Raw genomic sequence first — 14,579 nt, 5'->3', positions numbered from 1 at the left:
GAACTTTTTATATTACAATTAAATTTTCATTTTGACAAGTGAAAACAATCAAATAAAAACGCATGCAATATTAGCTAAAACATTTAAAATACACAATGCCTTTACAATGTCTGGTTACAAATTAACAAATATAACGAAGCAAACACATGTAAGTAAACTATAATAAAATAAAAAAAAATTGCTCAACACTTTAAAAATTAAGCATGTGTTTCCAAACCGACAACGGTGTAATATATTAAACATTTGCGAACGCAAAAAATGACATATATTCCGTGTCCAGTATACAAACATTCAACACATGTTTTTATTTTTATGTAATATCTATGACGACTTTTTCTGAAAATTTACGTATGTGTTCGCATCATCTTTGGCAATGCAGTCTGCACAAAACTTGAACTGGTCCTACAACATACACATTGTTTTACTTCAAATCATTTTATAATCGGAACACACACTGACTCGTGTTAATATGTCAAAAATACGATACAGCTACAAAACAGTTGCGAATGCGAGGAAGTCAAATGATTGAGTTCATGACTGTGTCTAAACTGACAATTACGGGGCCAGTCATTTAAGGTCTCATCTGTCCGGTCAGTCTGTCAGCAAACATTAAACAATTGAAATTATCTGTTTTACAAATAGTATCTCAATACGGGACATTGAGTAATTCTCTGCTTTGCGAGTATTAGTTGTACTAATACAGGCTCTACAACTTACGAAGGTTGGTACAATCTGTTTTCGCCTCAGCCTCAGGTGCCTGACGACACGTGGTATGCTGACCTCACCATCAATCTCCAAGTGTTCCAGAAGCGTCCATATCACCACGAACAGACCGCTTTTGTCGGCACCATTTCTATTTATACATGATATGTAAAATCGTTTCATGAGTAGTTCTTAACTATATATGGATACTGCTGTGTGAAAAAGGGTTTCAATGCACGTGCGTAAAGTGTCATTCCAGATTAGCCTATGCAGTCCGCACAGGCTAACCAAGGACGACACTTTCTGGAAAAACTTGATTTTTGCTTAAAAGAGACTTTCTTCAAACGATAAATATCACACAAACGGTCAGTGTCGTCCCTGATTAGCCTGTGCGGATTGCACATTCTAATCAGGCACGGCATTGTTCATACATGTTTTAAACCCCATTTGCAACGAGAATGGCCCATACACATCACAGCAGTCAGTTTAAATCTCTCATAATAATGATGTGTTATATTCTCGGTTCACTGTTAACTACTTCCAGTCTGCTGAAAAAAAACGTAGTACTAGTTCGAAGCATGCAATATCATAGATATGAGAATTACAGTACGAATATCAATACAATCTATGATAGACAGTTCTAAAAAATACAGAAATTAATCCTTGTCTTAAGTTATGCAGAATTTCAGAAGCACATGTGTATTAACTACATTGATGCAATCTGATATAATATCGTATTTAATGAATAAATTATTCCCCACGCCCAGTACATTGTTTGTAAGTAAACCGTGTAAATCTCAAAAACGGATGTTTCCTGTGCTATATGTCGATATATTTTGATCAAGTTTATATAGGGGTAGAAAAAAATACATCAGAATTGTTAATTACACAATCTCGGTTGATTCGTGTTGACACTATCCCAAGGTAGTAATGTATACAGGTCCCATTTTGAGTATGTGAAATAAGTATGGTACGAATGGCCGAGTATCAGCTAAACAATTATTAAAACATTTAAAATGTAATATTATTTATTACACTATATTGAATAACAAATATGCAAGTTCATTTTATACATAATGCAATGCATTGTTAGGGTAAGCTTAAATGTGTATACATGGATAAGTTAAATAACTCACAGGCATTGGACTAGGATGGGTGCTTCACTTGTAACATTTCGTACGTGGCGCAACAGATCCATAAATGATCGAGGACTCTGGGGCAGTTCCATGTTTTCCGACCAACCTGTGTACACTATCTGTGAAAATCTGTGTGTCTGTAAAGTCAACACTGCTTAGCATTATTGCACGGACAACATGGGGTCATAAAACAGTACGACAAACACTGCACGATCTATAACAATTGGAAATAGCACTTTATCTGACCACGTCTTTAGTTTAGCAATATTTTTTTTTTCAATTTGCCAGACGAATGAATTCGTAAATGAAATAGTGAACAGCAGTTTTTTTACTGCCGTCAAAGTGCTATTCGCGTGTTCATGATTATGTCTTATGTACATTCGAAGAAATTGAGTTACTTAGTGTACTTCTGTTTAAGTAACAGCCATCTGACATTTTACATCTGCAGAAATTACAGGTCGCCCAAAATATGCAATTTTCACTTTAAATATGTCCAAGTGCCACACGATAATGTTTTACGTGTTGTTGAAGTATTTCATTTTGGGCTGACTGAAAGACAAATGAGCGGATGAACGTTATTGAACAGGAGTCTAACAGCTTACATAACGTCAAAAGTGTATACCAGAATGAATGATCAAATTGTAGGTATTTAATTAGTTATTATAAAATGATATTTGTCCTATATCCAATTAATATTGAAAAAACAAAAATAATGGTATTTCGAAATGGGGGCGCGTTAAGCAAAAATACAAATGGACCTACAAAGACAAATATATTGAAATATTTAGCAATTTTAACTACCTTCGTATTGTATTGTCATGTGGGGGCTCATTTGTTATACCTGCCATTATAACTGCGAAGTATGTGAATTTATTGCGACAACTAATATTGAACGTATTCACTGAACGTTTTGTCAAAGACTGATAAATGTAAAACTGTCAACAAATTAAATCTTTATGCTGAACTTGGTCGATTTCCTTTATACATTGGAAGATACTTAAGAAATGTTAAATATATTTTTTAAACTTCACCAAAAGGAAAAAGGAAATTGTATCATTACTACTGTTATTAATATGCAAAGATTAGAAATTGAAACACAAAATAAAACTGTTAATTGGTCCTTTCGTTAAATTGCATTTTTTTTTAAACAAACAGGATTTACAGATGTTTGGTTGTTTCCTGAGTCAGTTGTTATTGAAAGTTTTATTCCTTTGTTAATGACTAGACTCAGAGATCAGCATGTATCTGAGTGGAGAGTAAATGTGCAATTTCATTACTTTTTTATTAAGATCTTAGACATGCATTTGAAAGATCTGTGTATTTAGATGCCATTGACAATAAAAAACATCATTGCTAAAATACATTTATCGTCACATTATCTGTTAATTGAAACTGGTAGACATTATAACATAATCAGCAATGAAAGTATTTGAACTTCATGTAATCTTAACAATTTAGAAGACAAATATCACTTTTTATTCAGATGTCCATTTTATTTAGAAGAAAGATCCAAATACATATCGAACATCATTCAATAAGACCAAGTATGCATAATTTTTTGAAACTCCTAAATAGTAATAATAAAGGTACCCTTCGCAATTTAATGTATTATATGCTTTAAGCAAAGAAATGATTTCATTCTTGTTTAACTCAACGTTTATAATGGTTATTTATTTACCGTTTGATATGAAATTAATGTTCTGTTTTTTATCTGTTGACGCCGATTTGTGTTAACATTTTCAGTGTATTATAAAATGATTATCAAATGAAAGTGATTTTTTGGCTGTTTCCTCGGTTGAGTATGAATACTTAATTCAGTGTGTACATAAACACACAACACTCTCACGAGTTATTTATTATTATCTTAATTACTATATTTTTCAAGCATGTATGAGTGTTTTTATATTAATCAGGATGAGCTGGTAAATGCTTAAGTGAATAAACTATTTGTTCTAGTTCTTGTTTTTATTATCCTTGACCTCTGGGTATTGCATACAATTCGCACAGTGACATTTAAACGTAAAAAAATGATTCAAAGAATCTTAAGAACTTTAAACTATATTAAATGTTGATTGTGAATACTTCGCATCAAAATCTTGTTACGAAATAGCCCAATTTGAATCTAGATTATCATCGTCAAATGACTGTGCTGTCCTGCCTTCGACACGTGAACCCTTAGCTAGAAATACATAATTAAAATAGACGTAAACAAGTATTTTTGAGTTATATAAATTGTCAACTGTTTATGGAAGTGGGACAAAGGTTACCCTTTGTTTAAGATTAAGGTCAAACGATCCTGTATAAAAGTCTGGTCCGTCTTTCGGTTCACAAGATACACCAGTCAATCTTATACCAGAAATCGACTTTGTTTCGTTTTCGCCTGGAAGACATTTTTCTTCCTGCAAATAAATTACACATTTCCAATGCTTTATTTTAATGTTTTAAACCGTATTGTTTAACATTAACCATTCCAAGAAAGGATCACATGTTTTATGGAAAACAATAATTGATTTTCTGCCAATCTTGCTGTAGTTTAATTATATTACCAACATACGCTAATATTATTAATAGACTTCAGTTTTGTAAAAGTCGTTTTAAGTTGCTTCCATTATCCCATATCTTGCAATGGGCATAACAATGTGATAGCAATGAGTTACAACCATTTTTAATCGGGTTTAAGTGCATCCTACAAGAACATACGTATTTTGTGCACCTCAGACATGGAATCATCAACGGAAACAATCAGTTCAATTTCCTTCTCACATATAAGTCTACAGAAGTCCACAAAACTTTGTTCTAGAGGAGCTTGTGTGATGATGAATCTTGTCGGCAGCTTGTAACTCTGAATCAAATCAAAGGATTAGTATTTAATGTATCTAAGCGTTTTTATTAAATACGATTTAAACGTTTAAATTCATATTTGCAGCACAAAACATAAGAAACAAACTTTGGACCTTTAGTGAAAAAAACAAACTCAACACATGTTAACATGGTTGCAGACCGTCGTGGATTTAAAAATTGCCCATGCCCATCATGTTGCACGACGCTACTATCGCCTAGGTGACTATAGTTAAACATGGTCTTTAAGCCATCGTGATTAATCGAGTGTTATGTTAATTTCATTAACTATATGTACCTATTACTTTATATGTGTTATTTTAATATTTCAGATTAGTTTCCAAGTACACATAAGAACATATATGAATGTCATATAACACATAATAAACTGGGTAAACTACATATGACATTTGGAGGTATATACAGAGCAGAACCTATAACATCACTACTGTCATAGGCAGTATTTTACAATAAACCAGTGCACTTGTCAAACATGTTTTTTGGCAACGTGTTAAATCGCCTTATAGAGCCACTGTCGACTAACGGTTGATCATGATGTTTAAGACCTGGATCAAATACTTTTCTTGGTCTTATAGTTTACAATTAAATATATCATAGACCGTGTGGTTTATAAAACATGATTTAGTACAGTGGTCAACCATGGTTTAATTATGATCTTTAGGCTTTGATTATTCATTGAAACTTGCATAGTTAACTAAACAGTGTCTTTTTTATCTTTAATAATGCCAAAAAATGATTTTGGTTACGTTTGAAGCATATTATCCTTATACGGATACGGATGATGGCTATTTAAGATAACGATGGTTGCAGCAACTATAATCACTATTTAATAGATTGTAATTTCTTATTTTCAAAATTGATTCATCGGCAAACGAGAAAAAAAATAGTACCATGGAACATAGTCATCTATATTTAAGCTGTATACAAATTCCTTTGCAAACGTCCATGTACATTTGTTAACATAAGTGAACTAAGAACAAGACAGCGGTTTTAAAGTGCATGTTTTTTTTAAATACCTATAAATATGTTAAATATTGACATTATTTTATAGTGTACAAAACACTGTCTTTGAATATTGGCAGACCAAATCAAATCATAACAAATCGTAGTCAATCAAGATTTGAACAACATTCGTATTTGCCAGGTGTGACGAATACTAATATAGTTATTTAAGTGTAAAGATGTATACAATTGAAACAGATATAATTAATAACACTATTGAAGCAAGTAATATGTAATATATAATACAATTTGTTTAGCACTTACTGGCATTATCACAGCATTGATGTAATCGGTCGTGTTCGGAATGTGTGATGACAAATATGGGCGATAATTATCACCTGAGGATTAATTACATGTTTATTTAAGAAGCACATATATCACATTAGGTCTTATGTACAATGTAACGCCAATTAATAGTGTGTTTAAATGTAATTACTCTTCAACAAACATGCCGAATTTAAACAATTTGTCAATAAACACATTAAATTCACATCAATACAGAAAAATACAAAACCACCAGAGCAATCTAGTTTATATATAAGGGTACGTATTATTCTTAATACCAGCCAGGATGTCCATTGATCTATTTTTTGACTGATTCTCATTGGTCGTTGCCGAATAGTAGGTGTTATCGTCTGGAAACAGTGACTCCTCGGTGCTTAAATCCTGATACATGTTTCGATTTTTGAGATATTTAAAAAATGAAACGCTCACAATAATATTATAATTAATGCGTTTTATCAATGTTATATCTTTTGGTTTGCATTGATGGTTCTGTTTTTACATGTTTCCAAAGGAAAGTTTATGTTTAGTAATATGTCTTTGAAAACACATGTTGTGTAGTTTCGAATTTTAAAATGTGCCCTACAACGCATGAAAAGAAACCTTAATGCGACCTTATCAACATGTCTTAATAAAACGCGGGTAATTATTGTATTCCCTGTTATCAATCTTACTAAATACTGTTCTTTGAGCCCCATATTCTCTCCACTTAGCTGCTCGGTAGTCACGGGTTGGGAAGGCAGTACCAACATTTCAAGAATCAGCTTGTACAGGTATCGGTACTGACTCTGGAATGATGACCGATCTTGACAATTATTTTTTAATAAAAAACTATTCTATCGCTTTTATACTAAATTACGGTGTACAACGAACATCTTCCGCGGTCTTGACGTATGTCTTTTCTTATTTCATGCAATAAGATTCCTCTTTTATAGTGAAAAAAGGACAATCAATACACTTGTATGATTGTCGTATTTGTGAAAAACAACAACAAAGATTTGAACAAGTGTTCAATCTTCAGATATCACGAAACTACTTATCGGCTGGGTACACTTACGACAGTCTGCACCATGTTGACCCTATGAGCGCGCAGATTGGTCACACACTGTGGGATATCAATGTTCCCGGTCTCCTTTCCCTGATCGTAGAGATAGTCCATTGCAATGAAGGTCCCGGTGCGCCCAACACCAGCGCTGACAGCAGAAACAAACACAATCGTTACTTAATTCAAAACCCTATAAGTAATCAAACCAATCTAATGTTAACCAATGCCATTTTTCGAATTTCTTGTTTAGGTACAGGATTAATGAAATTGCCCGGCAGTTTTAGGTTAATGAAGTTGTAGATTTTTGCTTAATGTAAGTACGCTATTGCTAACATATAGTATGCACACTTTTGAACAAGATATATTTGCAAATGTTTTCTTGATATCGTGTGTATTCGAATTTCAAACACAAACGATTTGAATATAGACCTGTTGTCCTCCAGATCAATAGACGACTTCCTTTTCTCCCAAGTAAACATCTTACCCGACGTGTTCCCAAAACGGGCATGGAGGATATAAGATACACCAGATATAGTCAAGAAACGAAATCGAAACCATTAATTAAGATGTGTTATCAAATGAGTAGTGTTTCACATACAACGTCTTAATGTGCAGCAATTTAAATGATTCCCAGCGCACACACTAAACAACAGTCCGAAATAAGAAAGTGTTACTTCTTATTTTACCTGCAATGTATTAGCCATGCTTGTTTGGTTGTTCTTTTTTGACACCTAATCTTTCTCCAGAATTGAACGAGGCTTGTGCTGCTGTTTGGCACGCTTTTATCGGGCCAAGTAGTGTAGTGAAACTGGGTCACGATGCGAGAAACGTGTGGTTTATCCTGCAATCGATTGATCATTTATAGACTTTTACTTATTCTTCATTTCACATAAGACATTATGCAAATATCTACGCACTAGCAATATTGTAACGCTCGGAACAATATTTACTCGATAAAACTATCAATCGAACTATTAGACGAAATATTTTACTTATTGAAGAATGTGTCGTTAAACGAAAGTATCATTTCGCCATTGTTATATTTAAGATTTGAAAATGGAAATACAAGAATCAAAACAAACCTTTTCATGCAAAGTAATCGTTCGAATTGTATAACATGAATAGTCTTTTTCTTCTGAAAGTGTAACCGCAAAGGTGCCGTGTATTATCGGTTTGCTTTCGCCCCAGTATTTCAAACATTTCATCTGAAATTCGCAAGTTTATATAAACAACGATTACAAAATGATAATGCTTGAGTTTTTTATAAATTCTATGTAGTTTTACTACAGGTGTGTTATGATGTATGTTGCACTCAATTTAGTGATAACTAAATATAACTTTCTTAATGAACATTTCACAAATTTCAAAAGTCATATCCCTCACGTAAATTGACATATTTAATCATTGCTTTTCTATTTGAATCTCATGATTTAATCTTTATTTCAGTTTAATTCGGAATACTTGTGACCTTTTATAAAATAAGATTGACGTGCGTCGAAATAACTTTTTTGTTTATGTTCATCGAATACTACATTATATTTTTTATCCTCAAAATGACAAATGATGGAAAAAAAAGACATAACGACATGTATTCGAATGTTCATGTTTTGTACTCAACAATTGACATAACATTATCCAAAGAATTCTCGAGTACACGTCCCTCACTTCAAAGTCAGAAACAGATATTTGTACACGCACCTTTCCTTCTTCAACGAGTTTCGTAGTCATAACTATAATACAGACGTCTTGTTCCCACACCATTCTCCAAAAATCGCCTACCATTGGGTTGACCGGACCTGAAGGCATGCAAGTTTTAGGAATTATACAAAGCATACTGGCAAATTAACAAAGCATTTCCTTCTGGTAGTATATGGTGTAATGTTCTGTTGCTTTATTGTCATTTATTGTTAAGAAATCGATCAGCCGTAACATTTAATACTAGCGAAATTATCCTCCGATAATTTTTATAAAGTTTTATTATGTATTCATACATATACACGAATTATCATCAGCTATTTACGCGATACATTGACATGAAAATATCATGTTTTAATACATGTATAGAAACTGTTTTACCTTGGGACGCAATATACTTTTTTTCTTCCGTGTAGCCCTACACAAAAACATATACACAGACTGATCATATATTTTATTTCAATGACATTAATAAATTAGTAAGATCGTTAACACTTTCTTTGGTATGGTATTCATCTTAACAAACTACGTATAAACGTGTTCGAATAATAATGCCTAACGTATAATAATGGAATTATTCTTTCATACACATGTTTTACACCACAAAATACTTGACCGAGTGATGGTTCCTACTTAATCTCATTTATACAACGCTTCTAACTTTTTTTGAATAATATATTGTTTAGGCTCTTTTCATATAACTCGGCTTTATATTGTTTGTTTCAAGGTCATTTAACAAGTGAAAATCCATTAAATATGTATAATGCACTATTTTTAAGCTCTTCATTGTCAACCATAAATGTCTCACGTACATTGACATGGCAGGCGTTGATGTAGTCGGAATGTGGTTCATCGGCGATTCTTCTGAGAATCACTCGAGAATGGTCGTCTGCAAGAACAAAAACGTGATCCAATTATATTTCTTAAACGCTATACCTTTGTTAAAAGAGTTCGATCTTTTTATTGCGATAATAATATTATAGTCATGTATTTCAACGATGGTTAGATCATTATTATAAAATTGGTATTCTTCAAAATTGTCATACAAAGAAATAAAATATTGTTATCATAAATAGTAGTATTATCATGTACAATAGTAATAATATTATTATTATTTAAATTTGAATAATAGCAATTACAAAAAGCACAACAAGAAGAAAAATACGAAAACTATTAATTACAATAATAATTATACTATTATTATCAAAATAAATATAATATAAATAATAATTATTAGTAATAGCATTGTTTTTATTATTATTATTATTATTATTATTATTATTATTATTATTATTATTATTATTATTATTATTATTATTATTATTATTATTAAAACGCTTACATACATGCATATCGCAGTCATATAATGAAGACATTATGCATTTGGTATACACGAAATATATTAACAATCTATAACACTTGAATAAGCAGGTTATATTATTTAATACTGTATATATAAAGCGTCTTTGCTTTTCTATCTTGCTAATATATAACTTACATGCATACATCTCCTTGTATCTATTTTTGTCCGTGGCTGAAGATGCCACAATCGTCGGATGTTGAAGACCATATGGTATTTTCTGTTTAAAGTATTTATCAAAACGAAAACGATAGATTTGCTTTTATTAAACTAGTTTATAGACGACTAAATTGTTTACATTCGGGATTTTGCGCGCATGCGCACTGACTGGTTGGAAAAAACACTGGTTGCAGTATCGTAAAACATTTATAAAGGGCTTTTGTTTAGTCATAAATTGATAACAAATCCAAAATAATCATTAAATCTCTTGAGAAATAGTGCAAATATATCATATTTAGTACCACTAAATGTACATTCACAAATATAATTTCCTCTTCATAAAAATGCGAAGTAGTAATAAGCATAGAGTTAAAGTGGTCGAAAGACTAAATACTGATAGTTCCACAAAACAAACCAATAAATTAGCCTTATTCTTTCTGATAGTAAGACTTAAATAAATGATATTTAAACAATATTAAAACATTATATATGCATTTGATTATAATTATAAGTGGTGTGGATAGTGTTATTTTTCATCAGCGATCGAAAGTGCATAACAATTATAAAACACAGCCCTAAAAAGCGGAATACATTACACTTTTTTAATTCTGTGTTTTTTTTTCCCATTGAATGCATTTTCGTTTCGTTTACATTTAATGACAATATTAATAAATATTAGCATACTTACGGAAAAGAACTCTGCATATTATGCAAATTGAACTGTCTTTGCATGTATATTGAAATCTCTTTACTAGTGATAAGGAGTAATAAAAAAATAGCATTTGATGATCAATAAATCTATATATTAAATTTAGTTAACGCAAGTATTTTAACCTATTGTGATTGCTTGTTTTCATGATGGTGTTTCGTACACTGCAGGTACGTACAATCTATACACGTTATAGCGGAGTTTACATTTGTCGGTACCCGTTAAATACCTCAATTGCGTAGCCGTAAAATTGCACAATATTTTTCATTTATTTATAGTTATTAAACACTGTTTTACTAGCTAATATATATACACTAGTTCATGTTAGTCCATTTCTGAAAATGTCTTCATTATTTTAAATGTTTCAATATTTTATTGAAGCAACTGTTCAGTATTTTGGCTTTAAAATTTGGCTTAAATGACTGCTTAATATGCCAAGGGATGACATTGAGGTATCATAAATTGTGTTTAATGATCAGACACTCGTCTACAACATATGGTTTATGCAGGGACCCAAGTATATGTTCCAGGGTTTACGACACCATGTTTTCTTTATAATTGTCTGAACAGTATCCGATCATAACGAGATAATCGTGTTGTAATGAACAAAAGTGCAATAAAACACCGGGATAGAAATGCTGCAACAAAGAGTGTCAACATTTTTTTCAGACAAAAAAAAGGTTCAAATCAGGTACTATATGTTGCGTACATAAAATCGATCTATTTGTTTTCATCCTTTTTGTTTTCGTTCATTAAATGTAATTTATTCTAAAATAATTTCAATTTAAGAGAATTCTTTAACTTAAAATGGTCGCGAAGAAGTTCCAAGTATGGAGATTTTTGTCGTAACCACATACCGAGCTCTTACATTGTGTTCTACTCCCGAGTTCGTTGTTGGTAAAAAATAAAAATAAAAACAATATAATCGTTCCAAAAATGCATTTTCGTTGATTGTTTCAACCTTTTCTATATCCGCTTATATGAATTGCATCTCTTTTTGTCAACCAATGGGCAGAGTCTTAACTGTGCAGGTGAGTGTGACGACACGCGTTAACTCGTCGATTTAACCATTGGAATCGGGGTCAATCATTAGATATATATATATATATATATATATATATATATATATATATATATATATATATATATATATATATATATATGTAATAATTTGTAAAAAAAAACAGTTTACTAACTAAATGCTTGATCCATATTGCAGACTGCATTAATAACAACATTGCATGAACATAACTTATGCCAAGTCATGTTATACTTACATCGAATTCTTGCTGGAAGATTGTTTTGTTCTGGTAGTTGTCTCGTACGAACTTTCGCAGTTTATCGACAGCAATGAGACGTATTTCAGTACGCTTTAGTTCTCTATGTAGCGGTTCGCTGTTGTAGTTAAGGCCGTCTTCTTCTGGAGACCCTGTGTTTGCATACACAGCTCCAGTTGGGCCTTTCAGAGGTTTATTCTTTGACGTTGTCGGTGTTTTGTCGATTTCTGCAAATTCATACAATTATTCAATATATTTGTGTATATGACATATGCTTGGGAAACAAAAATGCAAATTTACACATGTTTATTATGTTTACAAAGTGGACAACTTACTAAAATCTGTGTTATTCTGAATTGCAACAGGAATGTCGTCGAACTGATGTCTGAAAAACAAAGTTTACAGTTGTAAGCTAAAAACAATAATAATAGTTATTGTGACTTCATATTGAAGTCTAGTGCTCAGTTAATATAATTGCGTGCGTGTCAACTATTACGACTACTAAAACATGTGTATTTATCTATTAAGAGTCTGTAAGATACAACATATGGAAAATGTTTACTAGAAACAAGAATGCAAAACGTAAATCACCTTTTAGTTGGCGTTGAACGCCTCCTTCTAATTGCGATCATAAATACAATTATGATTGCGATAACAACAATAGCCCCAACCGAACCACCAACAGCTGGTCCTATGAGCTTAGACGGAATCACTGAAACCAGGAGGTCAATGTATTTACCAAATTGTGAACATTAGTTCTATTTAATGTCTGATTGCGTTGCATAAGATACAGAAATATATTGTTTAAAGAAAACTGAACTAACGGAATTGTGCCTTCCTTACGTTGTGTCATACAAAGAACGCCAGCGAAGCCTTTTTCACAGCCTTGTCAACATATCCCATCTATATGATGACATGCGCCACTACATTCGCCACATGCTGCGAACAATTGTCTCCAAACAAACCGAAATCACATTCGAAACGAGTGGATACCAAGTTTGTAAATGTATTAATTCTAAGAAGAGATTGTGATCGTTGTTAAGCAAAAAATGAACAAGAATATTGGAAACTAGCATGACCAAATTCTAATACGTTGCTTTGAAACAGTTTTGTCGTTAAAATTATTTTATTAACAATCATTTTATCTTTTTCGGCGTAGCATTTAAACCCAGCTTTTTAACTTCGCTGACCTTTGTAAGCGGCCAATCAATTTGAATATAAAATTTCCCACTGGTAGGTCTGAAACTTTGAAATTTAGAAAACGTGCAATCTACCAACAGGTTTCACATTTACATCAATATGTTATTCAATCGACTTTCTATTGTTGGGAAGTAAAGGATATGAAAAAGGGATACTACAGTGCGTCAAAAAACGATGTTTAGTGCGTGTTCAGCATGACAAAAATTGAATCTATAATGATAAGGCTTGAGGGATAGAGCAGTTTCACACTCAACTCTCGACATCAATACAGTCTATGTGTGCCCCTTTATATTTATAAGATTGTCAGCGCCAGAGAATTTGTACTAAAAGGCTGTGTTCTCATATTCAGTAATTACTACGATAATGCATTCTGGTCACTCGTTTATTTAAGATCATTGAAGTATTGTTGTTCAATAACCTGATATAAGCCCTGACGAATTTTTTTAGATTGTTTGCGAAATTAACCGTTAAAATGAAAATGTATAAAGCTTTAAACTAGCCGTCGCTCCAGCACTGGAATCGCTACCTCACTTTAATGAGTTACATAACATATATTTTGTATACATATCAGCATAAATTAACAGAGAGTTTTTCAACATAAATTGATTATTAGTGAACGTTTTTGTTGATGCTTTTATAAATGCAAACAATTCAGCGTCGTGTTAATATCAATTATTTCCTCAAAATATTGTTATGACGAATTGTTATATAGAACGTTCTGAATAGTATGCAAAAACCAAAACAAGGCTTGTAGTTTACCTTCAATGCACATCGTCCCATTATATCCGGTTTCACATTCCCCAGAGCATACGCCGGACAGTTTGTAAATGGCACCTTGTTTTTACAAGGACTACATATTTTCTCACATGCAAGACTATACCGGTCATTTTCGCATTATGTTTAATGAAACGTAAATAATAACCTATACAAATATAATTAAGGAATGATGGATGTTTTCATCATTTAATTGTGGACATCATTCTAATAGAGGAAAACGATGTAGGGCAAGTTTCTTATTCACTAATATCGTATATATAGTAGAGTCGTGCACTTTTTACGAAGGCATATTTTGTAAATCGTAATTTACAAAGTGCCAATTATTATTAAAATTACAATTAACAAAACTGTCAAGAAGAATTGGAAAAGGAGAATA

General features: G+C 32.0%; 1 protein-coding gene across 1 annotated transcript in view; it reads right to left on the bottom strand.

Moving 5' to 3' along the window:
* Positions 1-321: 321 nt before the first annotated feature.
* Positions 322-14,579, bottom strand: part of LOC127869728 (receptor-type tyrosine-protein phosphatase kappa-like) — an 18,846-nt gene continuing 4,588 nt past the window's right edge. Inside the window, exons 5-22 of the mRNA XM_052412385.1 lie at positions 12,818-12,938; positions 12,562-12,611; positions 12,227-12,453; positions 10,220-10,301; positions 9,534-9,610; positions 9,103-9,139; positions 8,725-8,822; positions 8,109-8,231; positions 7,713-7,867; positions 7,039-7,174; positions 6,656-6,769; positions 6,263-6,365; positions 5,964-6,037; positions 4,552-4,680; positions 4,106-4,237; positions 1,839-1,975; positions 718-853; positions 322-402 (exon numbers count right to left, since the gene is read on the bottom strand). Coding sequence (XP_052268345.1) covers positions 322-402; positions 718-853; positions 1,839-1,975; positions 4,106-4,237; positions 4,552-4,680; positions 5,964-6,037; positions 6,263-6,365; positions 6,656-6,769; positions 7,039-7,174; positions 7,713-7,867; positions 8,109-8,231; positions 8,725-8,822; positions 9,103-9,139; positions 9,534-9,610; positions 10,220-10,301; positions 12,227-12,453; positions 12,562-12,611; positions 12,818-12,938 — 2,012 coding nt within the window. The remainder of the gene's footprint in view (positions 403-717; positions 854-1,838; positions 1,976-4,105; positions 4,238-4,551; positions 4,681-5,963; positions 6,038-6,262; positions 6,366-6,655; positions 6,770-7,038; positions 7,175-7,712; positions 7,868-8,108; positions 8,232-8,724; positions 8,823-9,102; positions 9,140-9,533; positions 9,611-10,219; positions 10,302-12,226; positions 12,454-12,561; positions 12,612-12,817; positions 12,939-14,579) is intronic.

The sequence above is a fragment of the Dreissena polymorpha genome, chromosome 2, assembly GCF_020536995.1.
Source record: "Dreissena polymorpha isolate Duluth1 chromosome 2, UMN_Dpol_1.0, whole genome shotgun sequence".
Lineage (NCBI taxonomy): Eukaryota > Metazoa > Mollusca > Bivalvia > Myida > Dreissenidae > Dreissena > Dreissena polymorpha.
Note: the sequence above shows the minus strand (reverse complement) of the source record. Positions and strands in the feature narration are given on the sequence as shown.